At 50.8% G+C, this 27,717-nt stretch overlaps 2 protein-coding genes across 5 annotated transcripts in view; both read right to left on the reverse strand.

Moving 5' to 3' along the window:
* Nucleotides 1-284: 284 nt before the first annotated feature.
* SH2D5 (SH2 domain containing 5) lies at nucleotides 285-4,689 on the reverse strand. Its single transcript, XM_035344482.1, has 9 exons — nucleotides 4,552-4,689; nucleotides 4,174-4,254; nucleotides 3,999-4,073; nucleotides 3,673-3,816; nucleotides 3,337-3,546; nucleotides 2,188-2,347; nucleotides 1,992-2,094; nucleotides 1,761-1,920; nucleotides 285-593 (listed from the first exon to the last, which is right to left on the reverse strand). The coding sequence occupies exons 1-9, from the start codon at nucleotides 4,633-4,635 to the stop codon at nucleotides 405-407; spliced, it is 1,206 nt and encodes a 401-aa protein (XP_035200373.1). The 5' UTR covers nucleotides 4,636-4,689; the 3' UTR covers nucleotides 285-404.
* A 3,781-nt stretch (nucleotides 4,690-8,470) lies between these two features.
* HP1BP3 (heterochromatin protein 1 binding protein 3) overlaps nucleotides 8,471-27,717 on the reverse strand; it is a 19,921-nt gene continuing 674 nt past the window's right edge. The window contains exons 1-13 of one of the 4 annotated variants that reach the window (XM_035344479.1): nucleotides 22,037-22,209; nucleotides 21,182-21,381; nucleotides 20,649-20,754; nucleotides 19,591-19,741; nucleotides 19,084-19,243; nucleotides 17,639-17,782; nucleotides 17,023-17,103; nucleotides 15,229-15,383; nucleotides 14,359-14,449; nucleotides 13,524-13,683; nucleotides 11,435-11,546; nucleotides 10,281-10,418; nucleotides 8,471-9,661 (exon numbers count right to left, since the gene is read on the reverse strand). In XM_035344479.1, the coding sequence (XP_035200370.1) occupies nucleotides 9,376-9,661; nucleotides 10,281-10,418; nucleotides 11,435-11,546; nucleotides 13,524-13,683; nucleotides 14,359-14,449; nucleotides 15,229-15,383; nucleotides 17,023-17,103; nucleotides 17,639-17,782; nucleotides 19,084-19,243; nucleotides 19,591-19,741; nucleotides 20,649-20,754; nucleotides 21,182-21,277 (1,680 nt within the window). In that variant the 5' untranslated portion in view covers nucleotides 21,278-21,381; nucleotides 22,037-22,209 and the 3' untranslated portion in view covers nucleotides 8,471-9,375. Of the gene's footprint in view, nucleotides 9,662-10,280; nucleotides 10,419-11,434; nucleotides 11,547-13,523; nucleotides 13,776-14,358; nucleotides 14,450-15,228; nucleotides 15,384-17,022; nucleotides 17,104-17,638; nucleotides 17,783-19,083; nucleotides 19,244-19,590; nucleotides 19,742-20,648; nucleotides 20,755-21,181; nucleotides 21,382-22,036; nucleotides 22,210-27,717 lie in introns of those variants that run through there. The other 3 variants (XM_035344478.1, XM_035344480.1, XM_035344481.1) reach the window with 3 other exon arrangements.

Genomic DNA, 27,717 nt, shown 5'->3' on the forward strand with positions numbered 1-27,717 from the left:
GCGGCTGGGGGGGGTGCGGGGGCGTGCACGGGGCAGGGGCGTGCAGCGGGGGCGTGCAACGGGGGCGCTGGGTGTGCACGAGCGCGTGCACAGCAGCGCGGGTGTGTGCGCGCGAGCGCGCGTGCCTGAGATCGGAGGCGCACGCGAGCACAAGTGCGTGGCCTTGTGCAAGGAGGCGGGCATGCAGCTGCACCGGGGGGGGGGGGGGGGTGTGCCTGGGTGTGAGCACGCGAGCGTGCACGCGGCAGCGCGGCGCGGGAGTGCAAGAAACAGGCGGCAGCAGACCGGGAGCAGGAGCCGTTTATTGCCCGCGGGGCCGCGCGGGCCGCCGGGCGCGCAGGGAGGGAGTGGGTAAGGCAGGCGGCAGCGGCCTAAAGCTGGGAGGGGGCCGGGGGCGGCCGGGCCTAGCCCCGCTCGTGCTGCACCACGGCGGGGGCCCAGGCGGCCTCCCCCCAGGCACTGGCCCCGCTGGGGTCCTGCTCCTCGTAGCCGGGGTTGCAGCGCCCGGGGGCCAGGCGGCAGAAGCAGCCCCCCGGCGCCCCGGAGTAGTGGGCCAGCAGGGCCGCCACGCTGGCGAACTCCGCGCTGGAGTGCTGCCACCGCGGGGAGAGAGGGCAGAGGTGAGCCCCCCGCGGCGGGCATCGTGCGCCGGGCACCCACGCAGCCACGTGCCCGAGTCGAGCGCGCGCCGATGCAGCCAGCAGGCAGGCACGGGGGCACCCAGCGCAGCCGCACACGCGTGTGCGAGTGCACGCACGTGAGTTACCAGGTGCACGTGCGCAGCAGTGAACCTGTGCATCCGTTGCGGCTGTGCACGCATGCAGCTGCGTGCTGATGCAGCCACAAGGCAGGTGCACCCTTGTACCATGCACCAAGTGCATTTATGGACCAGTGCACGGGAGCCCCCACGCACCAATGCAGCTATGCATCACACAGCAATGCACGGACACAACTGTGGGCGGATACACTCACAACTCGAAGGCACCCATGGATCAAATGCACTCACACACCCATGCACTTGTGTGCCCCTGCAGCCATGAACCCAAGGCACGTACATGCTAATGCATGCATATAGCCACGCACCTATGCGCCAATGCCCCCAGGTACCTGCACACCATATACCCCCACACAGATGCCCCTGCGTGCCCACTCACCGATACCCCTGTGTACCTATGCAGTGATGCAGCCAGAAAGGAAATGCACCTCTGCACCACGCACCCATGCACAAATTAATCAAATACACTGCACTGCTGCACCTGTGTGCTGATGCGCCAACAGACTCACACCGATACCCCTGTGCACCTATGCATGCATGCACTGCAAACCCATGCAAAAGTGCATCTATGCAGCTATGAAGCAAAAGTGATCATGTGCATGTGCACACATTAATCAAATGCACGTGCACACTGATGCACCCATACATGAACGTGCCAGCTCGCCTCTGGACAAACACACCTGTGCAGCCATGCATCCGTGCACCCACACGCTGATGCATTAATGCAGCAAAGGACCCATGCCCCAGCATACTGATGCAGACGTGCACCCACACACCAGTGCACCCACACACCGTGCAGGAATGCACCAGGGCACCCATGTGCGGATGCACTCCACACCGTGCACTAACTGCGGTGCACCCACGCGCTGATGCAACCGGAGCGCGACACGCTGAGGCACCCGAGCACCCCCACCCTGGTGCACGAACACGGCAGCACCCCCAGCCCTGACACCCTGTCACCCCCTGCCCCGCGCAGCACTCTCACCTCCACGCAGAACCGTCCCTGGGGTGTCCTGAAGACGCAGTAGGGGACGACGCCGCAGGGCGCCCGCACCCACAGGCACCAGCGCTTGGCCAGGCCGGGCTCGGGGCGCAGCAGGAAGGCGCCGGGGACGTCCCTGCGCAGCAGCGCGATGCCACCGTCCCTGGGGGGGGACGAGGAGGCGGGTGGGCACCGCGAGGGGTGGCAGGGGTCCGGGGGCTGCCGTGCACTCACCTGGCGATGCCGGCAAATGCCCACACGCTCTCGGCCAGGACGCTCTCGTTCTCGGGGAGCAGTGCCAGGCTCCGCGCCCCTTTGCTCTCCCATCCCGAGGCCGCTGCAGGAGCCGGTCAGTTCCCTCCTCGCCCCCAAACCCAAGGCCTCGTCCCCCCCAGCCCCGTGCACTTCAGCGTTGCCTCCAGGCACTCACCGGCCTCGCGGGGCGGCTGGCTCTCGGCCCCGCAGTCACGGTAGGCGCCCGAGCGCAGGACTTTGCTGCGGATGGCTTTTTTGCGCACCAGGACCGGGGAGCAGTAGGGGTTCCCCGGGCGCCAGCCCCCAGCTCGGCCCTCGGCCTCCGGCCGCCGCTCCTGCAGCAGAGAGCAGGGAAGGGGCTTTTGGTGGCACTTTCTATGTGAAATGCTGTGCAAAAAGGCCATGCTAAAAAAGTCATGCAAAGTACGCTGCAAGACACCGCTCAACAAAAAAGCCGTGCAAAACACCATGGGGAAGGCACGCAAAAAATGACCTGCAAAAAGCGCTGTGCAAAAAAAAAAAAAAAAAGCATGCAGATGTGCTGTGCATAAAGTGTGCAAGAACAGCCATGCAAGATACCACACAAAAATGATGCACAAGAGTGCTATGTAAAAAATGCCATACAAAAATTCCAAGGAAAAAAAATTAAGTACAAAAATGCTAAACCATAAAAACATTTTAAAAATTGCTACGTAAAACACCAAGCAAAAACTGCCATAAAAAAAAAAAAAACACCTTGAAGAAAAACAACATGCAAAACACCAAGAAAAAATGCCACATAAACCACCATGTAAAAACGCTGTGTAAAATACCATGCAAAGTTGCTATGCAAAAAAAGTGCTGTGCAAACAGGCCCAGAGTAAAAGAGTAAAAACACCATGCAAGAAAAGGCCCGTGTAAAACAGGCTGTGCAAAGGACTGCAAGAAAAACCTATGCAGGATGGACCATGCAAAATGCAACGTGCTGTGCAAATCTCCATGTCAGAAAAGGCCATGCAAGAAAGATCCACGCAAAACAGTGTACAGAAGCCAGCAGGGGAAATAATGTCATAAAACAGCATGCAAGAAGAGGCTGCACAAAACATGCCATGCAAAGCACCGTGCACAACTGCATACTGTGCAAAAAAATGTTGCAAAGAAAGATTGTGTAATAACTGCCAGGGAAGATGCCATGCAAATGGTGCTGTGCAAACAAACAAACAAACAACCTGTATACCCTGTACAAAGTGCTGTGCAACAGTGCCATGCTAAAACACCTTGCCAAAAAAAAACATGGTGCAAAGGTGCACGGGGCAGCACCCAGCACCTCATGGCCTGCACCTACCCCTGCACCCAGCGAGCCGAGGCCGATGGGTGCAGGCAGGCGCCGGAAGGAGACGAGCGCGTTGACATTTCGTGACACCTCCTCGGGGTTGAGCGGCTCCCGCAGCACCCCGGCACCTGGCAGCTCCCCCTCGCCCGCCTGCTCCTCGGGGTGCGCCAGGAGGTAGCCGAGCTGGAAGGAGCGGCAGAGCAGGAGGTGCAGGACTTGCACCTGGCAAGGTGCAAAGAAGAGGGTGGGTGCAGGGGCCAGGGATAATGATTTTTTTTTCCTTTTCGAATTGGTGTTTATTTTTTTTATTTTTATTTTTTTGGAGGGTTTGGGGTGTGCACCACACACCTCACCCGAGGGGCCCACGAAGAGGTGGCAGAAGAGGGCGCTGGGGGGGCTGTAGGGGTTGCGGGCCACAAAGGCAAACTGGCGCTCAGCGTGCCTCCAGGTGCTGTACAGGATCCGGCGCAGGGCGTGCGCCATCAGCAGCGTCTGCGGCGACAAGGGGGGGGCTGGCTGGGACCCGGCACCTCCAGGGTGCGAGCAGTGCCTGGCCCGAGCCTATTTGCAGATGCATGGCTGCAAAGCAGGTTTCCTGACCAAAAAGCAACGTCCCGAGTGGTGCAACCCCAAGAAGCACCTTTGCAAGGTGGCACCCAGCATCCTGCACCCACCTCCCCGTCAGCACCGTAGACCTTCAGCCCTTGCAAGCTGAACCTCAGCACCACTGGCCTCCTCCTGGGGCAGTCCTGGTGTGAGAGAGGGGGTAGCAGTGGGGTCCCCCCCCACCATCAGGGGTCCCCCCACACCCTGGGGTGCCTCCGCTTTGTGCCAGTGGGGTCGCCTGACCTTCAGCGCCCGCAGCTGCTCCTCCAGCCGCCCCGCTTGCCGCTGCAGGTCCAGGTCCTCCACCGCGAAGGAGCCCACATACTGGGGGAGGGGAGAAAAACGTTCACCCCACTTTAAGCCCCCTGCTCCCCTGCCAGGATGCGAAAATATTCCCATCCTGGGGCAATTCCCACCTAGTGGGGATGCAGTGCTGTAGGGTTGCACCCAAATTTCCCCAGTGGTACAACAGCTTCAGGGTGCGTGTGCATTAAGCGTAGGGAGGGGGAACACCAACCAAAATCCCCCCACCCTGCAAAGCCCTGGGGGGGGGGGGGGGATGCTGCTCTGCCCACAGCTCCCCAGGGGGCAGGATCGGGCCCTTTCTCTCCAGTACCTCACCTCTGCTGGCTTGGCGATGCCCCGGGCACGTGGCAGGGGGGCTGCCAGATCCGACCCCCTCCCGTTGGCCGTCTTCTTCTTCATGGCAGTGGGTCAGGGCAGCTCAGGGGGGAGTTAAAACATCTCCAGCGCCGCATCCGAATCCGAATCGGAATTGTTGTGCTCCAGCTTGGAAGCCACCCACGGCCGCCCAGCGGGAGCAAGGGGCAATCTGGGGGGCCCCAGGGCCTCGGCAAATGGATCCCTGTGAGGAGGGACCAGAGAGACACGACCTGCCCCCACCACCCCCCCGCTTCCAGCTGCTGAGCCCCGAGAGGTGCTGCAGTCCCCAAGTCCTGACCCCGATGCAGAGGTTCCCAAATCCTCGCCCTGACGCAGAGGTCCTGCCATACCCACCCTGATAAACGGTCGCCGAGTCCCAGCCCCAACCCTGATGCAGAGCTCCTGCACCCCAACCCCATCCTGAGCACCGTGCGAGGGGCCCCACATGACACCAAGTGCCATGCAAGGGTCCCCGTGTCCTGACCCCCAGCACCACGGCAAGCATCTCCACGTCCAGCCCCTGCCCCTGATGCAAGGCCCCCATGTCCCAACCCCATGCAAGCATCCGTGCATCCTGACCCCGAGCAAGGTAACGGGGTCCCAGTGGTGTGCTCCTAAGCACTGTGCGAGTGTCCCACGGCCCTGCCCCAAGCACGGTGAAAGCATCCACGTCCTGACCCCAAGCACGATGCACAGGTCCCCAGACCCTGACCCCAAGCACGCACACATGCAAGAAGTGAGGCGCAGGCAGCCCCGCACCCAGCGAGATGCCGGGGTCCTCACGGCCCTGGGGGAGGCAGCGGGTCTGGGGCAGCTTTTCCAGCTGCCCCCGAGGGCTGTGCCCGGCCCCTCTGCGGTCCCCAAGGGGGTTTTGCCCCCCGCAGCCCCCTGCAGAACTCGTGGCACCGAGGCCACGCCGCAGCCGCCCGCTGCACAGCCATGGGGGGGGGGGAGAGGGGGGGTCCGGCTGCCCCAGGCGCATCCTAGCGGGGCGCGAGCTCGGGGCTGCCCCCTCCTTTCCGGCACTATTTGGGGGTCTCTCCCCCCCCACCCCCAGCCAATCCGCAGGCAGGCAGCCCCCAAGCCCCGCCCCCTTTTTCCCACGCTCCGTTTCTCAATGGAGCCCCCCAGCCCACCGCCACCCCGCGGGTCCCCAAGGGGGGACAGCCGGGCACCCCGCCGGCGGGCAGCCCCCAGGGGACGGCAGCCCCGGCTCGCCCAGCCCCGCGGGCTCCCGCTCCCCCCGCTCACGGGCAGCTTGCTCGCGGGGCTCTGGAGAAACGCAGGCGAAAATCCTCCGGCTCTCGGCCTTCGCCGGTTGTTTTCCTTCCCGGGGGGCTCCGCTCGCCGCAGCACGGGGACGCTGTGCCCGTGGGCGTCAGGCCGCTGCCGCACGCCAGGCCCAGGCGAGCCCGAGCCCACGTCGGGCACGGGGCAGGCGGCAAACTCTCATTTCCTGCCTCCGATCTGCCCGTGATGAATCACCGCAATTTACCTCCCCGTTTTCTCCGTTTCTTGGAAGCGACGGCGAGCAGAAACGCTTGGGCTTTTTGGAAAACGCGGCTGCAACTGGTTTCTTTGTTGTTTATTTGTTTTTTTTTTTTTTTTTATTCCGTGGCGTGCCCAGCAGAGAAGCAATTCCTCACCCTCTCCCTGCTGCACCCACGTGGGTCGCTCACTCGCCACCCCCTGCCCCGCTGCTCAGCCACATTTCACCCGATTTCCACATTCCCCTTTGCCCACTACTGGTCAGCGTTCCTCATCCCACACTTTTCGTCGTGCAACTGAAAAAAATAAAGAGGGGTGGCTCCAACCTCACTGCAAAGAAGGGGACAGAGCCACACAAGGCAAAGCCTAGGGGTCCCTGGGGGTCCCCAAAATGCTCCAGCCTGCCAAAGCTATGGGACCAAGGCAAAAGCTGTCCCCAGCTGCAGGGATGTGCCTGAAAGGGGAAAGCAATAGTTTGGGGAGAAAATGGGGTCTAAACCCTAGGAAATGCCTCCAAAAATCCCCATGCCAGCCCTGTCTCACACCCCCGTGCACCCAAGGGTGCAAGGAAAAGCGCTCCCATGTTCTTGTTCAAGCCTTGGGCTGCCGCCAGCATCAGCTGCTTCAAGACGCCACGCAATGCCCCAGCAGGGCCCACCAGAAGAGTTGGATAGCGTAGAAAAACACATAAAATGGACAGATGGGGCTGAAGAAATAACATAACAGAGCCAGTCTGGCCAGGAAGCAGAGCCTGGTGAAGAGCGTGCGGCGGATCCGGTGCAAACCTTCCCGAAGGTGCAGCAGAGCCGCTGCTTTCTCCATCGCTCTGCCAGCGCCACCGCTGCAAGCCCAGGGTTCCCCTTCACAAGCCCAGTTTGGAGGCACCCACTTGCTCGGGGCTGCCCTGGGAAAAGAAATTGGCTAATTAGCAATCAAGGCCCCAGCCAAAAAGTGTTTGGAGATGACTGAGGGAGCAAATGGCTGTTTCTAGCCCAACCCTTGTATTCATCCCCCAAGATAAACTCAAGGCTAAGTGCTTAACAGCTGGAAAGACTGGAGGACCGCAAGCACACACGCTTTTAAACAAATCCCAGCTTTTTAAAAAATAAGTAAAGGCTCTGCTTGTCTGACCACTACTATCGACCACTGTGACCACCAGAAGTCTCCCTAGGTTGGTGCAGCTGCAGTCTACCGTGACACTCATCACCCAAAACCAACCTTTACATTTATTTTTTGCATTCAGTGCCAACTCTGTCTTTAAAAACAAGCCAGATAGGTTTTTTTTTTTTTTTTTTTTTCCCCTCCTTAAAGGAAGGGCTTTGCTCTGATTTGACATGACCCACAGCAAAATTAAGCCATGCTCAAGTGCAAAGAACTGGTGTTACCCAGACCAGTGTTTGAACAGGTATTTTTTGGGTTGCTGGCGTGGGAACGTTATTGCAAAGGGGGAGGTTGCATGGCACTCCAAGCCACAAGACTGCCAGCAGCTGGGAAGAGGACTCCTCATCCCCGTAAGCACCCCACAGATGAGAAAACTGTTTCCCCAGTTTGGCTCACTTTAATGCCTACCTGGAAGAAAATACTGCCAAAACCCACTGTTTCAGTACACACAGTGCTAGGAAAGAGGCCTTTACTAAACTTTCTAATTGCTTTACATCCTTGCAAATTACTCTTTGATTGGTGCCTTCACTCTCCCAGTCTTTTATTAGCCATAATTTCATTAGCCTGCTGCTTGCATCATTGTCACAGGGCTGGGAACAATTCAGGGCGTTGCTATAAGAATCTTTAACACCCAGTTGCTGCAGGGAGCACACTGGGATTGCAACTGAAAAGAGTAAATTCAGTAGGGCTATTTTCTCCAATTTGCATTTTATTTCTAGAGCTACTTCCACTGCTCTCAGCGTGGTATATGCAAAGCTCTTTCCAAAAGCACGTTAAGCAAAGACTGTCAGGTCACACTCGAGTCATTCGCATTGCCCTGATCAAGGGAGAGCCGAGGATGTGCTGGAGCATGTTTTGAACACAGGCGCTGCTCTGTATCAGAAAGCAGGGCAGGGGGGAAGGTTTCATGGGGTCTTTTTTTTTTTTTGTCCCCACTGGACACCGTTTGGGTCAGAGGGAGAAGAGCAGCAAGAGGTTCAAACGGAGCTTTCTTCTTGCTCACCTTTGTCTCCAGAGAAACCGAGGGAAGAAAAAGGTCACAAATCCAACCAACTACAGAGCTTGGCAGGGGCTCAGACTAAAATAGCCCCACTCTTTCACGCTGTCAGTGTACTTCTAACAAAGGCTTGCCTCCACAGCAAAGCACACTTACTGTAACTCCCTCCTCTCTTCGTTTCCAGGAGGAGAAAGCTGTGGCGAGGAAGAGAAAGGACACGCAAAGCGGGCCTGGAATCTAGTTTCATTTTATTTTAGCAAACTGCATGTTCTTCACTTATCAACATCTCTACATTAGCAATTGTATAGCTCTCCAACTTTTCTTTAAAAAAGGGTAAACAAGAAGTGACAAAACTTAGGCTCTTCATCTCTTAAAAATGTTTGAAAGTTGGATTCAAGAAGACTTTTATATATTTTGGTTTTAAGGTAACAGATGTGGTGTGGAAACACTAATTCAAATCACCCGCCCAACCGAGAACTACCCCTTTTCGAGCCCCCCTGGTGTCAGACGACCAGTACATGTGGCAGCCTCCGGTTACTGAAGATGTCTACTCACCCTCAAAGCGTGCTGGTCTGAAGGAGCCAATGCACCACCTCCTTAGCCTGTCACTACAACGGCCGAGCAGAAAGAAGCACCTCCAGGACTCAGTGCGAGTGCTGTATTTACACTGCTTCTTCACAGAAGCATCAAGGACCTCATCATGCAGGGGATCTAAGGAGGACTCTAGTGCCGTTGTACCTTCTCAGTTAAGAATCTTATTTCCCCAATCACCATGTTCCTGCTGTCTAAAGAGACAAAGAACTTATTTGAAGAATTTTTAAAAGCCACCCCCTCCCTCCAAACCCAAGAGGAACACCATAAAATGTACAAATTACACGTCCTGGAGAAGTCCTAAAATTATTGCAGAAACTAAAGATGACCTGTTCCAGGGGAGGGGTAGGCACGAGGCACAGCACTGAGATCTAACAAATGCTTGGGATGGTTTGATTTAGTTTTCATCTTTTTCCCCATCATCCAAGGAAAAAAAAAAAAAAAAAAAGAAGTGTTTAAGCATCAGAACTAAAATACAAATGCACGTTGACTTTATAAAACAAGATTGTGGATTTGACCATGGGATTCCCTGACAGTGGAAAAATTTACTTTTTTGCCCGGAGAGATTTCCTCATGGTAGGTTTGCCCTTGGCAGAGGGTTTCACTTCCTTCCTCCCACTGGCTGCTGGTTTCTTGGAAGAGCTGCCACCAGAGGCTTTCTTGATGGCTGGGGTTGCTGGTTTGGCTTTCTTAGCAGGGGTTTTCACCTTGGGTGGGGGCTTTGCTTTTCCGCTGCGGGCTGCAGGGGTTTTTCTTGGCTTGGGCTTGGACTCTCTCCGTTTCATCGGAGGGGCCCTACTCCGTGACTTTGGAGGAGGTCTCTTCTGCATCCTGTCAGAAAGAAAGGCAGCACAAGATCTCAGTGGAGGCGCAAATGCTACCCAGAGCAGAGCTGCTGTCGTCAATTTACATAAATGAAGCAGATCTCTTGGCATCCTTGTTCTTTACCACGGATGTTCCTTTATGCAGCAGTACATTTCATTAGCTAAATCCCAAAGAGCAAGAAATCCTGTGGTGGATCTTGCTACAGAGCTGCAAGTAACACTGTAGGGAGACATTTTCCTAATGAAACACCTAATAAGTAACAGGAAGTCCCACATGAAAAAGTCACCCTCTTGTAAAGCACACCAGGAACACAGGAGACTAAAGGCAATACAGAGAATAAATAGAAGTTCTCTTCCTCTCATCTAGAGATGATTCCAACTACAGAATGGAAGACACCAGTCTCTCTGAAACAAGGCATTGCTTCTGCAGGCTTCACACATCCCAGAGAAGTCCTTGTCCTGACAGTACCCCAGGAGTTCAACCATAATTAGAAACTTCTTTTTCCAGTACCACTGGAGTGACAGCCTTGTGGATAAGTATCCACAGCAAGAGACAAACCTGTGCACTCTACAGCTGTGACTGTCATTTTTAAAGGAGCCCATTTATCTCTCATGCTGTCACATACCTTTTCTTTGGTGGTGGCTCTTCCTCCTCAGACTCCTCCTCTTCTGATTCTTCTTCCTCCTCAGATTCCTCCTCCTCTTCCTCATCAGATTCTTCAGAGTCCTCATCCTGCTGCTTCTCCGGGTAGAGCACACCTGGGCTACAAGAGGATTCTTGTCAGAGCAGGACTTATTTCTCAGGATATGACTCCAGGGTCTGCAAACCTTAGGTAACCCCGACTCTCATCAGGGACCACTGCCCATCATCCTTTAAGGTTACAGCTTTGAGCCTAAGCCAAAACAAAACAAAACAAAAGGCAACAAAAACCAGCAAGCACAGAAGTCTACTTGTTTATGTTTATCTGAAACCAACATTTAGTCTCTGCAATGGCAGAAGTGCAACAGCTTTTAAGTCACCAGGAGTGCCACCACACTCCTGTCCATAAGCTGCCCTTTCTCCAGTTCTCTTCCTCATTGCTCCTTCTGTGCAAACACAGGAAGAGAGACAACAACGGGACAAAATCAGACTTCAACGACTCTGAACGCAGGCCAGAGCCACTGAGAGCTTTACATGTATGTAATAAAAGAAGGTGGGAAGCAGAGACTTTAATGGCTGTGTTGCCATTTGGCTCTTCATGGGACACTAAGGCTTCCCTGGGCTCCATGTGGCCCAGCACAATATATGCTCTCAGCAGGAGAAGAAAGGCTGTTTTAGTCTCACAGTAGCTAATCTAGGTCATCTTTCCTCCTCCCACCCCTCCTCCACATCGGCATTAAGAGAGGCAAACAACTGGGTCCTGCTTGTTATGAGCATCCTTGCATTAAGAACAACAATACAATATGCCTGCTTATGGGAATTTGTTTAAGCATGGGAATACTTAAACAGCCACTACCCTATGGAAAAACGTCATGACAGAGCTCCTGAAAACATTTAGCCCAATATTTTTATTGTCCTTAAAAGCCTCCCTTGCTAATGAAGTCAGCTTTATGTCCACTCACAGTCAGACATCCAAGTAATGTCATTATTTAGAGCGAGACTGGTGACAATGTTGTGGTTTCTCAGTTATTAAACCCTCCACAAGCTTCCCTGTAAATAGAAGGTCAGCCTATGAACTTCAGCAACACTATCTGGCAGATCTATGCAACTTCAGCATCATTTTACGGCCGAGCTCTTTACCTAGGATAGTAAGGGAAGCAAAGCTGAAAGGTTCCACTGAAGCCCTTTCCAGAAATCTGCTCCAGCCAGCCATTCTTCTCACATCTCTGCAGGGTTCTCTTCAGTAGATGCACTGTGAAAAATCAGAGAGGGGTTGTGTTACGATCTTTATCCACTTGTCTAACCCTACTGCTCTCTGCAGTGCCCTCTGAAATCAGAGATGGAGAGTCAGAATGAAGCCTCCTTTCCCAGGACACCTGCGGGGAAATGCAACAGCAGAGACCCGCGACTCATGTAGACATCACCGCATGCCCGTGCACTCCAAGACCATCTGCTTTGTGGAGGACCCAGCTAGACCACTGCGTTTAGAAGTCTTAGTATGTCACATTCAAAGGGAAATCCTTTCACGGTTAATTTTCTGGAAAATTCAAGCAATATACAAGATTCAAGAGCTGGCTCGTGAACACTTACCAAGAATTCGAATCATTTGAATCTGTTCTGCATGATTAACGCAAAGGTATTCACTCTAACCCCTTATTCAGCGCTTCTGAAATGGGCTTTTATCAAGAACTGATATTTCACAGTAAGAGAATCATTTGGGCCAACACCATACCCTCACCAGCCTACAGACTACCTCTGCTGAAAAGTTTTAATTTGAGCGGCACGGGAAAAGCTTGCACAGCTACTTGAACCGGCTGTATCCATTAAATTATTAGCGTTGCAACACTAGGTTCTTAAGAAGTTCTTGGACTACAAAGAACTCCACACTTCTGTAAAAAGGAGCAACACAAACAACATCAAGCTATTTCTACCCGGGGTACCAAAGATCAACAGCAGCATGTAAAAGATGTGACTGGAGTTGTAAGGCTGAGGTATAAAATGGGGAAGAGTGTAGAATACTGGCTGTGTAGTGTGTACCTGCCTGCTTTTACATCTCACCACATATTCCTCTGGTTGCTCCTAAAACAGAGCAGAGAACAGCACAACCCTTTTTAAGCAATGGAGGGAGAAAGAAAACAACAGATAACTAGGTGAAATTTCCTTGTCTGACTAGCAAGGCTGACTAAACACGGGCCTCTAGGGACGAGGGCAGCTTCCAATGGTCCTGAAAACAAATAACATAAGGGCTTAGTAAGCCTGGGAACTCTCTTCCCTGCCCCAAGATTAAGAAGTCACGCTTGGCATCAGCCTCTAATTGGCAGAAGGCCTCAGGCAACTTCTTTAGGCCCCACTGCTAGCAGGGAGCCTGTGATCCTCCTCTACGCATTGGTAAGCTCTGCTTCAAAGACCTGTGCTCTGTGCTTCATGTCCGTATGACGGCTGTGGGATCAGCAAGCTCCTCTCTAGCCCCTGCTCCTGTGGGATGGCACCAGCACCATGACACTACAGACCTGAAAGTAGATCAGTTTCTTGCTGATTCTGCTAGATACTGCTGCACGCTCACACTGCTTCAAGTGACCTTCAGCCTAGGTTAAACTGCATCATGGCTTAGACCAAATAACACAAATAAGCCCTTAGCAGATCTACTTTAAAGTCTCTATTAGTATAATTTCTGTTGGTGCAAAAGCCAAAATAGACATTGTCATTACTGGGAATTAAGACATGCCACACCTTTTTCCAAATACAACTGGATTCGTTTCTTTCCTTACTTGCCTGACCTTTTAAAATCGGAGCCAGAGGAGGACCTCAAACACAACAGTAAAAGAGATGCTTGTGGACTTTATTTGTTGAAGTTAGCAACTTAGATTGTGCAACTTCTCTAAATTAAAAGCAGCTAGAAACTGTACTTATGCCAAGCTGTAGCGTCTCTCTCTATATATATAGAAATCCAGCTGGTGATTTAAGAACAATACAGTAGTTGAATACTACCCCCAAATCCTGGAAATATGCTATAGACAAGAGAAACATGCGTTATGTCTCAGAAACTAGCCTTTGTCAGGCCTGAAAGGAACTAATGGGAATTAAAAACTCTGAGCATCTCTGCAGCACAAAGAGTGGAGCAGCTGTCAGTTCCCTAGCAAGCTCAAATAGTTTAGAGGTGCTGCACAGACACATCTGCAGCTGCAGAATTCTCTTTCAGCTTGTGAAAAAGGAAAGTTATGTAGTTTACCCTGGAAGTTGGAGTTGGTCCCTGGGTGGTTTTCCAGGATATACTTCTTCAGTGCTGTGGTGGAGCAGGTCTTCGGTTCGTTCATGGCCGCAATAGCAGACAGGATGGCATCTTCCATCAGAGTCCCACCCAGCAGGGGCTTCTCCCCTGACTTCTTCAGCTATTTTCCAAGGAGGAAGAGAAAAGCATCAAGACAAAATTCTCCCAAACCAGGTCAGGACAAGCTCCTCTGCACCAGGTGGGTCGGCGCTCCTGCATTAGCACAGATACGTTTTATATTAAAACACTGCACAGGGAACGCTGCCCTCCCAGCTTTAACGGTAGGACATTCAGTCAACTGGCCTGCAGTGCTTCGCACTGGTAACACACTGTCCTAGTCCCAAAATACACTGCAAGGGATGGCGATCTAAGGGCCCGTCACTCAGGGAAGGGAATAAATCAGATCTTCCTCCATCCCACAGACCAAATGTAACCAAGAGACATCTACGGCATAGACACGAGGAAAAGACACTGCAGACATCTGGGGTACCTACTGCACTTACAATTAGCGATGGAAAGGAAAGCTTACCCCACCATCTCCCCTACTGTGCTAATGAGTCAGAGCTGAAGCAGCGTGTGGAACACGCTAAGCAAGGAAGGCGGGGGGGGTCTGTTCCAGAAATGTAGACCGAGAGGAGAAAGAGTCCTACTGCTTCAGAGATTCACAACTGCTGAATTTGACAGGCTGCTAAAGAAAGGTGTACCCGATAAAACTGGGGTGGGGAGGGCATGTAAACTTATATCCAAGGCTTCTGGTCAGTACAGTCAACAAAACAAGACGAACTCTGGCTCTGACCTGGAATGTCCCAGACGCTCCTTTCCCTGTGATCTGCTCTAGCTGGCCCTTCTCTACAGCTTTCTGCAGGGCATTCTTCAACAGCTGAGGTCTGAAATACAGGAGGATAAAGCTTTACTGACACACACTGACAGCTTAAAAAACAAACAGAGAAACAACGCTCTATAGAGTGTGAGAGGAGCAGTACTTACAAGTGGTATCTGCCTACATACAGACATGTTAAATGGAGATCTGTCAGCAAGTGCTGATTACACAAGAGGAACAATGTACGTTAGCGGAAATTGAACTGCAATGCTTTCTGGGTGTCACTGCGTATCCAGAAACAGATAAGCTTCATTTGGAAGGATTTACTCATTTTGAAACGCACATTTGGAGACTGGACTCAAGTGGGCAATGAGTCAGTCAGCTCACAGACAAACAAGGGACTGAGTACAACAAGCCCCGGTAAGAGGCGATGCATAGGACTTTCCTAGATTTGCTTCCTCCCCTACCTTTGACCCACTCCACATGGGCCAGCTCAGATCATATTAAGCGTGTGCCACTTGAAGCGTTCAGAACCAAGTGGGACAAGATTCCAAGGAGAGGCCTTCACATCCATGCAGCTACAAGGATCCAGTTTTTGCTAAGGGCAGAGATGTGTACAACAATGCTGATGCCGGCATCACGAACAAAGATTGGGTGTGGAGGGATGCAGAGAAAAGGCACAGCTTTTCTCAAGCTTTCCTGCAGGCTCTGTGATGCAGAGCACCACCTGTCTGCTGCCTGATGAAATACTGAATTGAATCACCGTGAAGTGAGGCAAGCCAGAGGAAGGCAGCATTTCACGGCTTCTCTGCAGCCCTGCTTGCAAAAGCGAACACCTGCACCTACCTTGTATCTACTTTGAGTTTGGGGTAATACTGAGACACATATTTCTTGATGAGGCTGTAAGAAGCTTCCTTCGGCTCACAAAGGCGGGTGAAAGCCAGTGGCAGGATGTCTTCCAGCTTGACCTGTTGCTCTGGAGTCGAAGCGGAAGTGCTTTTCTGAAATACACATACTTTTACGCATCAGTGGGGCCTAAAACTCTGGGTTTTTCTGATCCAGCAACGCACAGGTGAGAAGTGCTCCTGACAGTGGCCACAGATCTGGAAAATCAAGTTCTATAAGGCAGTTCTTTAAAATAACAATTTAGAAAGCTCAGCTGTTCAAGTAAAATCTAGCAAATCTGGTTGGAATTTTCATGGGAATTTTCTTAGGGAAAGTCTTATATTTATAAATATGCCAAGTATTTAGCAAAAGCTGTTTCCCAGTTTCCTTTTTATAGACACTTTCCTTTTTGTCTCTTTATAGACACTTTCCTCTGCTACCTTTCAATGAGAAAGTGAGGTGAAACGATTTAAAAGTTGACATAAAACAAAAACCAAAGACCAAACCCGTTTACACAGATTAAATCTTCCCAAAAAACAGCTAAACAGGAGTGTATTTTTGTTCAACTCATAGCATGAAGTCTTGCTTGAAGGCAACACTCCTTTCTCCTGAATTTTCCTCCATCGCTCTGTTGCTATCAGTAGGGGATGACCATGTTCTTTGTAGAGGAGAGAAAATACAGTGGGGAAATCTGCTGACGTTTAGTGATTCTGATGCTGAATGGGAGCTTTGCAAATGGTCAAACAGGTGAAGGTGCTGCTCATCCAGATAGCTGCTTGACTGCCAGCTGAATTCAGACACAAAAGCGAGCTATTTGTTTTGCTGCAACATGGAGAAAGTATCTAAGAACAATTACACCAATAGGCTGCAGACAAGAAAGTGATGTGTTAGCAGTTACCAGGTGCCTTACTCAAAACTTGTCATGGAGTCCATGAGCTCTGTTTAGGAAGATGTCACATTCCAATTAGTTTCCTTCAGTGCCCTAGCACCAGATGTGTCACTGTCACCTACAGGTTTAGGACTTGCGGCCTGTCCAGTAGCCAAGAGGTAAGCACCCCTGTGTGACACCACTCCCTGGTTCACCTGTCTACGCCATAAGGGGACCAGCAATTCCAGCTAAGCATTTTGTAACTGCAGCGTTAGAAATGCATTTCATACACCTGGTGCAGTGGGAAGCAAAGAAGAGCGGTGCTGGAACCACAACTAATTGCGAGGACGAGACTCAGACGCATCACGTTGTACTACCTCAGAACAATATACACCCAAGTTTAGCAGCTTTCTTCCAGAAGCCTTAAGGCATTTACTTCTTCCTCCCTCTGTTCTCACAGCTGATAGATGCTCATTTGACAGTCATGAAGGCTGAAGTCTCCCATTTATCCATGCAACAGATATAACAGAAACAGCAGTAGCATAAAGCTCTCTTACAATACCTGAGAGGCATCTCTCTCTACCAGGTAAAGACAGAAGAGGAGCTTCATGGTTATTCAGTTTTCTGCCTCTGAACCAAACCCTAGGGGGTTAATGTAAACATTTTAAACTAAGATTTTGATTATTCTACTTGTTTTTAATTTGTCATACTAACTTTCTGATTCTGATTTTAGTGGAACAGATGTTTTAGTTACTGTTTTGGGGGAGCAAAAGTACATCAAGAAGAAGAAAACTGGGTTGGGGTTAGACTACATTTTGTAAGATGCATGTGTTCAGTGTAACCCAAGAAAGATCTTTCAGAGTACTGTTTAAAGTGATCCATCTTACCTTTCTGTCTCTGGCTTTTGGAACAGTTTTTCCTGCATTAGACACAACCACAAAGCTCCCAGAAGCTCCCTTTCCTTTCACCTAGTTCAAAACAGACAGCCTTTAACAAAGTAACTCAGGATAAAAACAATTTGAAAGAGACTGATCAACATCTTTACACCGATTTAGAATGCATTGCCATCCTGGTGATGGGCTGTTAGGGGCAGAGGCTTGATCTGAATCCACTTCAGTAGATCAGAAACCACAGGTAGATATTAGAAACACACTCTGCTGTCCTGACCAGGAGATCCTAACAACTGATCACAGGCACACATTATAGTGTTATAGGAAACATGCTCCTGCAGTGGGGATGTTGCTAGACTCAGGTTGAAGGCATATGAATCACAGAATGGCTCAGGCTGGAAGGGACATGCTGCTGCAGTGCCGTATGACACAATCCAACACCATGAAATGGTCTTCCATTTTTCACAAAAGATAAGGTATTTGACTGACAGATCTGTCCATGTCTGAGAAAGAGGGAGAACACAACCACCCCAGAGACCAGCTAACAGTTTCTTAAAGTCCTGTGTAACTTAGGAATACCACATCCACCACTGCTCCACAAAGCAACTCTTACCTGTCTAATGATCCCTCTCTCCAGCTCCCTTTTCAATGCTTGCTTTAGAAGATAGCCTCTCCTCTCAAGCTCCAGGGAAGGGTACTTGTGGATGATGTATTTACGTATTGCAACAACTGAGGCACCACTCTTTTGAAAGCATGCCTGAAACGGTAGCAAGATGTGAGTAAAAAGCTTCTGGACTGAACTACTTTGCTGTGGGACTGGAAGAACGCATGTGCCAACTAATCCCCTTTTCTGAAGCACGTACAAGTAACGGCATATATACTACATGCTCTTACAACAACTTGTTACCTTTGGGCAAACCAGCACTGCCTGAACAGTAAGTCATCAGTAAGTAATTTACTGATGTCAGATAGAGCACTCATTAACAGATTAATCAGAACAAGTTACTGATTTCTGAAGGAGACAGGATTGGCATTATCTATTTAAAAAAAAAAAAAAACTAAGTTGAAGTTCTTATTTTGAAGATTACTGTCTTTGAAGATTCATGACAGCCTGCCTGTATTACTGGAGTCCTCCAATTAGGGATCAGAATAGGACTACACCAAAACAATTGTGTCTTAAAATTTAGAGATTTGACATGCTGTAGAAAACCCCAACTGTGACTTGATAAAGCCCTCTTTGTTTAATCAAGTTACCAGATCTACATGGCTTCAGAAGGACTACCGCAAAACCCACAGTCGCGCGATAGAGGATGTAGTTCACTTATGCACAGTATAATAATGCACTGTAGATCCTACTCTATTACCTAACCTTTTAAACAGCTGCCAAAAAGGTAAAGCTTGGAGTAACCTGAAGTTTATGGCACGACTTCTCTCTAACAGATTTGGATGCACAGCTGTGTGTTTCAGTGGCTCAAAAGGCCATCTTGCAGTTAAGGCTGATGGACTCCAGGACTCCAGTGAAGGCAGCCTGCATGAACCAAGCCTCAATGGGAGGGCAGCAGAGCTGCAGAGCAACAGCACAGGTCTCTTCTTATAACCTGAAGGAAGCATACAGCAAACTAAGACCAACACCACTCCGGAATGCTAGTTTACACTATTTCCATCTGTCCTGAATTAGGATAAGTTAACAAGAAAAATGGCATGTATCAAACAGGTGGATTGATCAAGGCAAATCAAGTTAAATATGTCTAGAAGACACAACAAATTAAATGATGCCAATAATTAACCAGGATACGTCATCGTAGCTGTTTCTAATAATTTAAACAGGGGGAAGCATTCTAAACTAAGAAATAAGCAACAGGGCCCCTCGTCGTCATCATGGACTCACATTTCAGCTCCATGGGCTTCCAGACAGAAACCTGCATGCTTTACGCAGTAAGTTTCCTGCTAAAGAGGCTATCACCTGCACCATCAGCAAGTTGAAGATATAGCTCTTAGGCACACAAATTACTCAGCTTTGTGACAGGTGAACAAAAGAAACATCTGAGTCCTGCTTACCTTGATGGCCTCAGTTAAAATAGCATCCATCTTGGGACGTGAAGTGGCAGCCATCTGAGTTTGCTTCTGTGCTCTAGCTAGCTGACTAGCAGAAAGAGTAGCCCATGCAGGAATGGTCTTTTTCACTTTTTTCTCCTTTTCCTTGGACTGATCCTTCTCACTTCGGAAAAATGCAAAACAGTAGTAAGATAAGAGAAACTTTACAACAAGCCAACATGCAGAACAGCAACAAGAGATGCCCAGAACACTCGTTACAGAAAGTAAAGAACTTTTTGATGTTTCTATTCAAAAAGAAGCAACCCCCACCCCAACAGACCCTATCTTGATACTTGTTCTCAAAACATGTTCTTGAACAGCTGCTACACATGATCAGTAGCTTCCTCTCCTGCAAAAACAAGCAGCTTTTTCAGCATCCTATTTTCCCCATGTCTCCCGTAATCTTTTATACCTATAGAACCCATCTTTCTCCTACTCGAATTCCTGAATTCGGCACTAAGCAAGCCTTACTCCTTTTTGGTTTCTTCCGAGGACTTTGTTTCCCCCTTCGCTTCATTCTCAGGTTCCTTTGGCTGTTCTGCTTCACTGGATGCAGCAGGCACGGTTTCATTCTCTTGTTCTTCTCCAACAGAAGCAGACTCCTCAGAGGTGGCTTCTGCATCTAAAAGATGTAAAACCACGTCGGGTTACCGTCTAAAACTAGCCTGTACTCTTCAGGAAGGCAGAGGATAAAAAATAAGAACACACCCCAGAAATGACTTCCCAGCACTTTCTTTCTCTAATTTAATGCATGATTTGAATATAACTTAGGAAGTGAACAGAAGTACTGAAAGATTCAACACGGTGCAATCAGTCATCAAATGCCAGAGTAACTTCAAACAGCATCACCCAGCATTTTCACAATGAACTAATTCCCCCAGTCTTCTCTTAACTCCAGGAAGTCACTGTTGCAATCATCCCTCATCATAGCTGCCTATGGGTGGGGAAGGGAAGAAGAGGAGGAATTCAGTACCATGAAGCATGAAGATTTTGCCCTGGGTCAAGGCTTACATGTTGTAACCCAGCAAGGTTCAAAACCACGTAATTCGACAAGAGATTAGGGTAGATAAATACAAGCAGCTTTGTCTACGACAAACACGTCTTTTAAACATCCCTGTTTCTGCACTACGCACTGTGGCACCTGAAGGATTTTAACTGTTCAATCACATTTTTCCAGACTTGGAAAAGCTTTAGATTGCACATGCATTGGCAATAGCATTTGTCTATCAGCAGGATCAAATCCAGCCAGAAATCAGCTCCCTGAGCAAATCAATCAAGGATATTTAGCTGAGAGCAGGCCTTAGAGACCGGACAGAGTATGAAGGACAACACAAACGGTTCCCCACTTGAAAAGACAACAACATGCACTTTCCAACAATCCAGGAGAAGCCTGTGAAAAGAAGCTAGGCATCGGTAATATTTTAACCCTGGCAGCAGGGATTTTCAGGAATTTCAGCATAAAAGCCTACGTTTGGATACATCCACACCATGTTTGGATGTAACAGCCCACTACAGCATTACTACTGTACCTGCTTTGACCTCTTCACCACCTTCAGCAGGTTTGCTTTTGGGAGGAGTTTCTCGGGAAGAAGAATTTACCGAGCGACGGATCGGCATCGTTTCGTCTTCAACTTTCTATAAAAAGCATTTGTAAATCAGTACAGGTACTGGAAAGAATCAGAAAGTTTTTGAAACGGGATTAAAGTAAATCAAAGCAGCATATGTAGAAATATTCTAGTTACATTCATACTTTTCAGAATTTTAAAAGACAGGAAATACTCAATCTTTGAAGCATACCAGGAGAGGATAGTTTCACATTTTACACTTATAAAAGAAATAATTTCTTTCCAATTCCAAATTAAATGAGATGAACATTTGAGGATTCTGACAACTACGGCATCTCAGGGAAAGCAGGGAGGGGGAAGGAGAGTGCCTACAGGGCTTATTAGACTCCCAATCGAGTTTCCTACAGTCAGGGGAGAAAGAGTACCAAGAAACCTTCAGCAGACTGGAAGTCAATGACTGATCCAAGGGCAAGCTTGGAGAATGGGCCAGCCCCTACCTCACTTAACTTGTCCGTGTGGATCAGCTGAGCTCCCGTTAAGAGTGGAAGCGCCTTATGATGCACGGGTTCAGCTTCAGACAGATCAGTCGCCATTTAAAATAATTTCTAGCCCCAAGTGCACGTAACACTGTGGAGCCCCAGGTTTTAACCCCAAGGACTTTTTCCTAATGGTTTTCACAGTGCAGTGAGGAGTCAACCTAAAGTACAGAAAAGATGTGGTGTGAAAATTAACAAAACAGAAACATCTACGTCCATGTATCTAACAAACTAAAAAGAAAAGAATAAATGACTTACAGCTTATGGCTAACGTAACTGACAATCAACACCTGCGTTCAACAAAGATGCTAAAACATGTATGCAAACTTGAGTACTATGGATGTAGCAGAAATGGCAAAGGCGTAAGCCAGACCTGCAGCCTGCTCCATTAACACAGATCTGAAAGAATAAAGATGCTCTTTAAATTAACAGAAAGCATTAACAAAAAGCAGACATCGCACTGTGCATAAAGCCAGGTGTTGAGGTAACTAGCAAGCCATTCATTTCGGGGGAAAAACCAGGAACTGACACTGATCCAGCTTCTCTTTGCCTAAGGAATTAAACCATTTAATCTGTTAGGGAGAAAACACACACGCTGGAGACCTGGACCATGCCCCTCCCAAATTAAACCCCATGCAATTTAAGGAAATGAACAAATCCTTGAAAAGGAAGATACCCATCAAAACAGCAGTCACCAGACCTTCCACAAGGACACAAAGCTTTACAGAACTCTCCTCCAAACGCATGCACAGTCACGGGTAGGTTAGGCTCACCAGCTCTCACCCCTCGCTACCATTTCACTTCAGCCTTCCTTACCTGCTGCCCGTCCACCTGCACTGGCCTCTCCTACGGAGAGGTGCTCCACCATCTCTGCCACAAACGGAGGCTTTACTTTCTCACTCGTTTCCTCTTCTCAGCATCCCCTTAACAACCTCAGAAGCGAAACCTCTCCTCACCGGGGCTGCACCTGCTTCCCCCCGCCCCATCCGCTCCAGCTCCCCGCTGCCCTCCTTGCAGAGAAGGGCCCAGTCAGTGTCAGTTGCTTTTTTCTAGCAAGCAAAACCTGATGCTCTTAAAAAAAAAAAAAACAGCATTTTGAAGTGAGTCCTAAAATAACAGATCTAAACTCAGAGACATCAGCTGGAGGCCACAGGAGACACTCTCCTGGGATTACCAACACGCACACACAAGCATGCACTGTGGCCAACCTGCTCGTGGGTTTTATTTCTTTTCATTTTTCAGCTGGTGACCTGCATGCCACACACACGAAATAAAGAAGTCCCAAGTTTGTCCCCCAGTTCTCCAAGTCCCCCTAAAAAAACCCTGGCTTTGACCACCCGAGCCTTCCTGCTCTCAAGAACAGACGTGACCACAGCGCGCTACAGAGCTTCAGCGCCAGCAGCACAGCCGGCTGTGCCGCTGCCCAGCAGGAATGCCCCCAGCAGGGGCTTGTTGCTTCCCTCTGCGTTCCCACGTGTGGGTCACGTCCTGCTCAGAAGGCCGAGGGAATCAAAGGGGCAGGGGGTAAGCTCCCATCAGCTCTCCAAGGGGAAAGGCAGGAGCGCCCAGTCTTGTGTGAGAGCATCACGGCGCAGGAACTGCTCTTGCTAAGCCAGCTTCTTCCCACAGAGGGGTCAGAATGAAAAGTGATGTCTGAAGTAAGAAGTAGTTTCTGGACTGCGTGTGAAATACCACAACAAACAGGAGTGAATTTGGTTTCTCAAAATGATAAAGCAAAAGGCAAGAAAGTTTTGCAACAGCAACGCACGAAAAAGCCGGTTCCTCTCCCTCCCCTCCCTAAAGGGAGCAGAGGATGTGTCCAGCAGAAAAACCCAGCCACCCAAAGCGACTGTTCCCTGGCTACCCCAGCTCCACGCATGGGTGCCACGGCATCTTTAAATGTGTCCCGCGGCCACGACCGCAAGCACTGCTCTTAAGGAACTGGAAAGTAATAACCGTGTTTGGCATTTACAGACGTCAGCCACGCGGACACGGTGCTCAGGAGGAGGCCATCGCTTGGGGATGCAGGCTTTGGAGGTGGCTGTTGGGAACTCGCGTCAACTTAAACCTGGTCGGCTGTCAGGAGAAAATCACGTCAGCAATGAAAGGAACACGGGGATTCTAACCCTTACCAAAACTGCTCGAACACACACAACTCTTCATGTCGCCACGCACGCTGGCTTTCCCACAGGCTATTTGAACTGCTCCACAGACCAGGTCGCAGGTTCCCACGTACCATGAAGCAGCCATTTCAAAGCTGGTCACCCAGCCGGGAGCTGATAAGGAGCAAACCTTTCTGGATTCCTAGATTGGCAGAAATGCTCGACAGCATTCAGTCCCCCAGCTCAAGGAGAGGCCACTAGTGGAAAACCCAATCAAAGATGCAGTAGCTTTCCAGGAACTGCTACGAAAACACGTACCTGCAGTGATCTCCTAATCTATCAAACTGTTCAGAGGAGAAAAACAGAACACAACCACATAACCAGAGGCTTCAGCTGAGACACACCTGTTCTGGATATTATTGCCAATGAGTGGAGTCCCCTCTGCCATGCAACAGGCACAGGAATTTAAAAAAAGCTTATCTGAGGCCAGCTGACTCCTTGGATTTTCCTAAGACAAGGCCGTAAGATTTTCCAGCTTATCTCAGACTCCAATCTCAAATATTTTGGGACAAAAATCAGGTCTTGAGCATGGCAAGCCAACTGTTGCACTGGAGGAAACGCCAGGTCACGAGGCTCCCGGCAGGGTACCCGGGCCGAGCGGTCTGCAAACAAATACGCAGCGGAGCAGTGAGAAAGCGTGTCCAGCGCCGCGCCGGTGTCCCCTTACTGTCACACAACTCCCGGCAGCCATCGAGCTGCTCCGAGACATGACTTGGTTTACCCTGCACAACACGGGTCCAGAAATTAGGTCAAAAAGGGCCAGAAAAAGTTTGCACGTCCTTGCAGATTTGAAGCCAGGCCGATGAGGGGTACAAAGCCGCCAGCCTTACAAGCGGCACAAGCAAGAATGACTGTTTGGTATCAGAAAGGCTTAGAGAGCGACCTCACTGGATTTCAAACAGGGCGCTGACTATCGTGCAATCACCTACTACCTTCTAATGCTGTTTTGAACAGCGGAGCGTTTAAATGTCTCAGAAACCGCAGGAAAACCAGCATGGGGACACGTTAGGATTTCTGCAAAGCAAAAATGGAAATCCAAACACACCAAAACGTGACCTAAGCTGCAAGCTGACCAGCTTGGACCTCTGAAATCCTCAAAGCTCTTCCCAAAAATCAGCTCACACAGAGGACACCAAACCCCTCAGTATCTACATCGCCACTGAATCTATCGTCCTGCAACATCTTTGAGACAAATCTGTTTTACAAAACAGCTCTATTAGAAGTTCTCAGCTGACTGCCTCTCTCTGCTTCACAAGGATGTTCCAGCACTTACTGATCTCCCTTTTGGTCTGCAGTTGACTGAGCAGCCTGTTGTCTTGATTAAATCAGACCAGTACTGTTAAGCCAGTTAAAACAGCCCAAAAATGCGCAGAGCAACAAAATACCTTGCCGAGCCCAGAACAGGTTAGTCCCCACTTCCAGCCCTTACTTGGCAACCTGCTCGGAAATCCCCCCGTCTCCCACCGCCGCGCTCCCATGGCGCCAGCCTTGCCCCAGCAGCAGCCGCTGCTCACGGCCACCGCGCCGATTCCCTGGGAGGCGTCCCCCTTCCACAGACCTTTCAGTTCAGCTACGGGACCGCATCGGCAGCTGCCTTGTGGCTCAGCCTCCCTGCGATCTGTTACAGGCTGAGCCCCATGCTGCCAGAAGCATTGTGAACCATCTTGTTGCAATTAAAGAGCAGTGGTCCAATACAAAGGCCCAATAGCTCACCACTTGGCAGGCACCAGGTTCTTTGGCTGGACTAGCGTTACAGCTTCTATTTCTGTCAGCTCCTTGCCTACACTCGGGTAAGGAAGGGAGCAACAGATCTCAAGCACGATAGGCTTTGGGGACACACACAGAAAATCTTTTGCACTTCAGCACTCAAACGCACGCATCCCTACACACAGAGACCCAAATGCCAGAGGATTTTTCTACGTCTGAAGATGCACTCTCATTTAGCACTGAATTTGGACCTCTGCCTCCAACCACCGCTACAGAACCTGACTCCTGCCGAGTTTACACAGCAAAAACCTCTTCTGCCGAGTTTACACAGCAAAGCAAGATTAAACGCTGCCCTTCTGCACACACAGATGCTGCTTTCCCTGCAAAAGAAGAGGCAGCGAGATTGATGCTGGGCCGACCCACCTGGGACTGAGCTCAGCGCCCTGTCTCTGCTAGGATACAAAACCAGCGACTCAAAGTCAGCTCAATCCCAACAGATGCTTATTAAAATACAAGGACAGACCCACGCCTCAGCCCTGCTATTCCTCGCCACCAAGAATGCCTGCTCAGTATAAAAACAGCTATGGGTTTCAGATCCTTTCTCCATCAGTCTCTGACCCCTACAGAAGACACGAACAGCAGATCACTTCCATGGCCAGGATTATCTTCTCTTCCCGTACCCAGCAGTAACTGTTCATGTCAAAGCACACATCTGGAGCCAGGTACTGTGCAACTTACGTCACCGCCACGCCTAGAAACTTTCAAAAACTTCAGCTAAGGGATTAACACAAAGCAGAATTTCTGCTTGCATGGCTGTCTAAAAATAATCCCTCCCTGTGCTGATGCTCAGGATTGTGACAGCGACAACCCAAGCGGGACAGCAGTTCCTGAACCATTCCGGCTAGGACGGCCCACGACCTGGATCCTCCACGAGCTGCTGCTGGGGGGCAGCTAAAGCACGAAGCGGCCCGCACCGGGGACACAAGGTTCAGCTTTCCGTTTATAATAGGTTGAGGTCACAAACTTACTCCAGCATCAAATCCACTGCTGAAAGTTTCACAGTCTTGCAGGAAATACCGTAATTCCAGGATCCAGCACTATGAACGCTGACAAACCACTGCCACTTGAAGAAATGCTTAGGCTGCTAACGTTACAGACCAGGGCAAGAAGCTTCTACAGCCAACACCCTCTGCACTATAAATGTAAGGCCACCACGGAAACTCTCCTTCCAAACTATTACTCGTTAAGCCGTCACTTACTGGTCCGTAGTACAAACACTACACATAACAAAAGCTGTGAATTGCCGGCACTCTATACAAAACCACTCGCACCTCCTGTTAGAGACCATCAATGGAAAACTTTGTTTCTCCTCGCTCAAGAAGTTAAAAGCCTCACAACAACCTGGGCCACTCGTAACAAAACGCTCACAGAAGAGACACGCCAGTTTCCACTGAAAGGAAAAACACAAGAGAAAGAGAGACTCTGGAGACAAAAAGAATTCAAGCAGCTGCTACGTGAGAGAAGCGCACGAAACACCAAGTTAGTTTATTAGCAGGCACACTCGGTTAAAGGGGAGAGGGTGCAGAAGGCAGTAGGCATTCTCACAGCACATACTCTAAGCTCCCCCCCAGTACAAACGATGGGTATTTTCTTCCCCTGCCCACCCCTGACTTCCAAGCCCCCCCGCTATCCACCAGCCTCTTGACATCCCTCCCGAGGAAGGTAAGCGCTCTCCTGCACAGCTCACCCGCACCGCTCGGCTCTCCAACAGCCCACACTCACCTGCACCCTCCCGCTCCTCTCATCCCCCCGCGCCCCGTCCCCACACGGAGTTTAACAGCACAGCCCCGTCCATAACCAGGAGCACTTCTGAGCTCCGCAGTGCAACCGCTGCTTGCCAAAGACTGTTGGCCAACTAGCTCTTAAAACGCTAAAAATACTATTTACGGTAAAAATAAACAAACAGCAAAACACAAATCGCACGCCTGGGAACTCAGCGAGCGGCTGTTACGCAGAAGGCCCGATGAGAGCCAGGGGGTTACGCGCCTGGGAACCCCACGGCCACCCGGCGGCCAGGGGAGACTCCCGGGAAGAGAACCCCCGGGACGCCAAAGGCGCGAGCAAGCTGTCAGCTTCAGCAAGGCGCACCCCGCGTTACTTCACTTCTCTCCGGCCCAGGCCCAGCAGCCCCCCGCGGCTGGGACACCCGGGGCCGGGCTGGCAGCCACGGGCCGGGGCTCGCCGCCTGCCCCCACCCCGGAGCCGGCCGGGGCAGCGCCGGGAGCCGGGGGCCGCCCCCCCGCAGGGCCGGGCCGAGGCTCCGCTCTCGCAGCCCTCCTGGCGGAGCCGCACGTGCCGCGACGAGGCAGGGCGATAATTAATTAGAACCATCATTAGCGCCCCAGGCTCGGCTCCGGCCCCGGGCGGCCTCACGCTTGGGCCCGGCCCCCGGCAGCGAGGAGGGCCCAGAGCTGGGCCCCCCCCCCTCGGCCGAGCGGTGCCCCCCGGGGCCTCCGGGGGAGTTGGGGAGGGAATAAAGATAAATTACAGAACCGGGGCGCGGCGCTGCGGGCGGGCGGCGGCGGGCGGGCGGCGCCCCGAGGGAGCCCCGGGGGAGCCCCCCGGGGC

This window comes from Oxyura jamaicensis, chromosome 21 (genome assembly GCF_011077185.1).
Source record: "Oxyura jamaicensis isolate SHBP4307 breed ruddy duck chromosome 21, BPBGC_Ojam_1.0, whole genome shotgun sequence".
Classification (NCBI taxonomy): Eukaryota; Metazoa; Chordata; class Aves; order Anseriformes; family Anatidae; genus Oxyura; species Oxyura jamaicensis.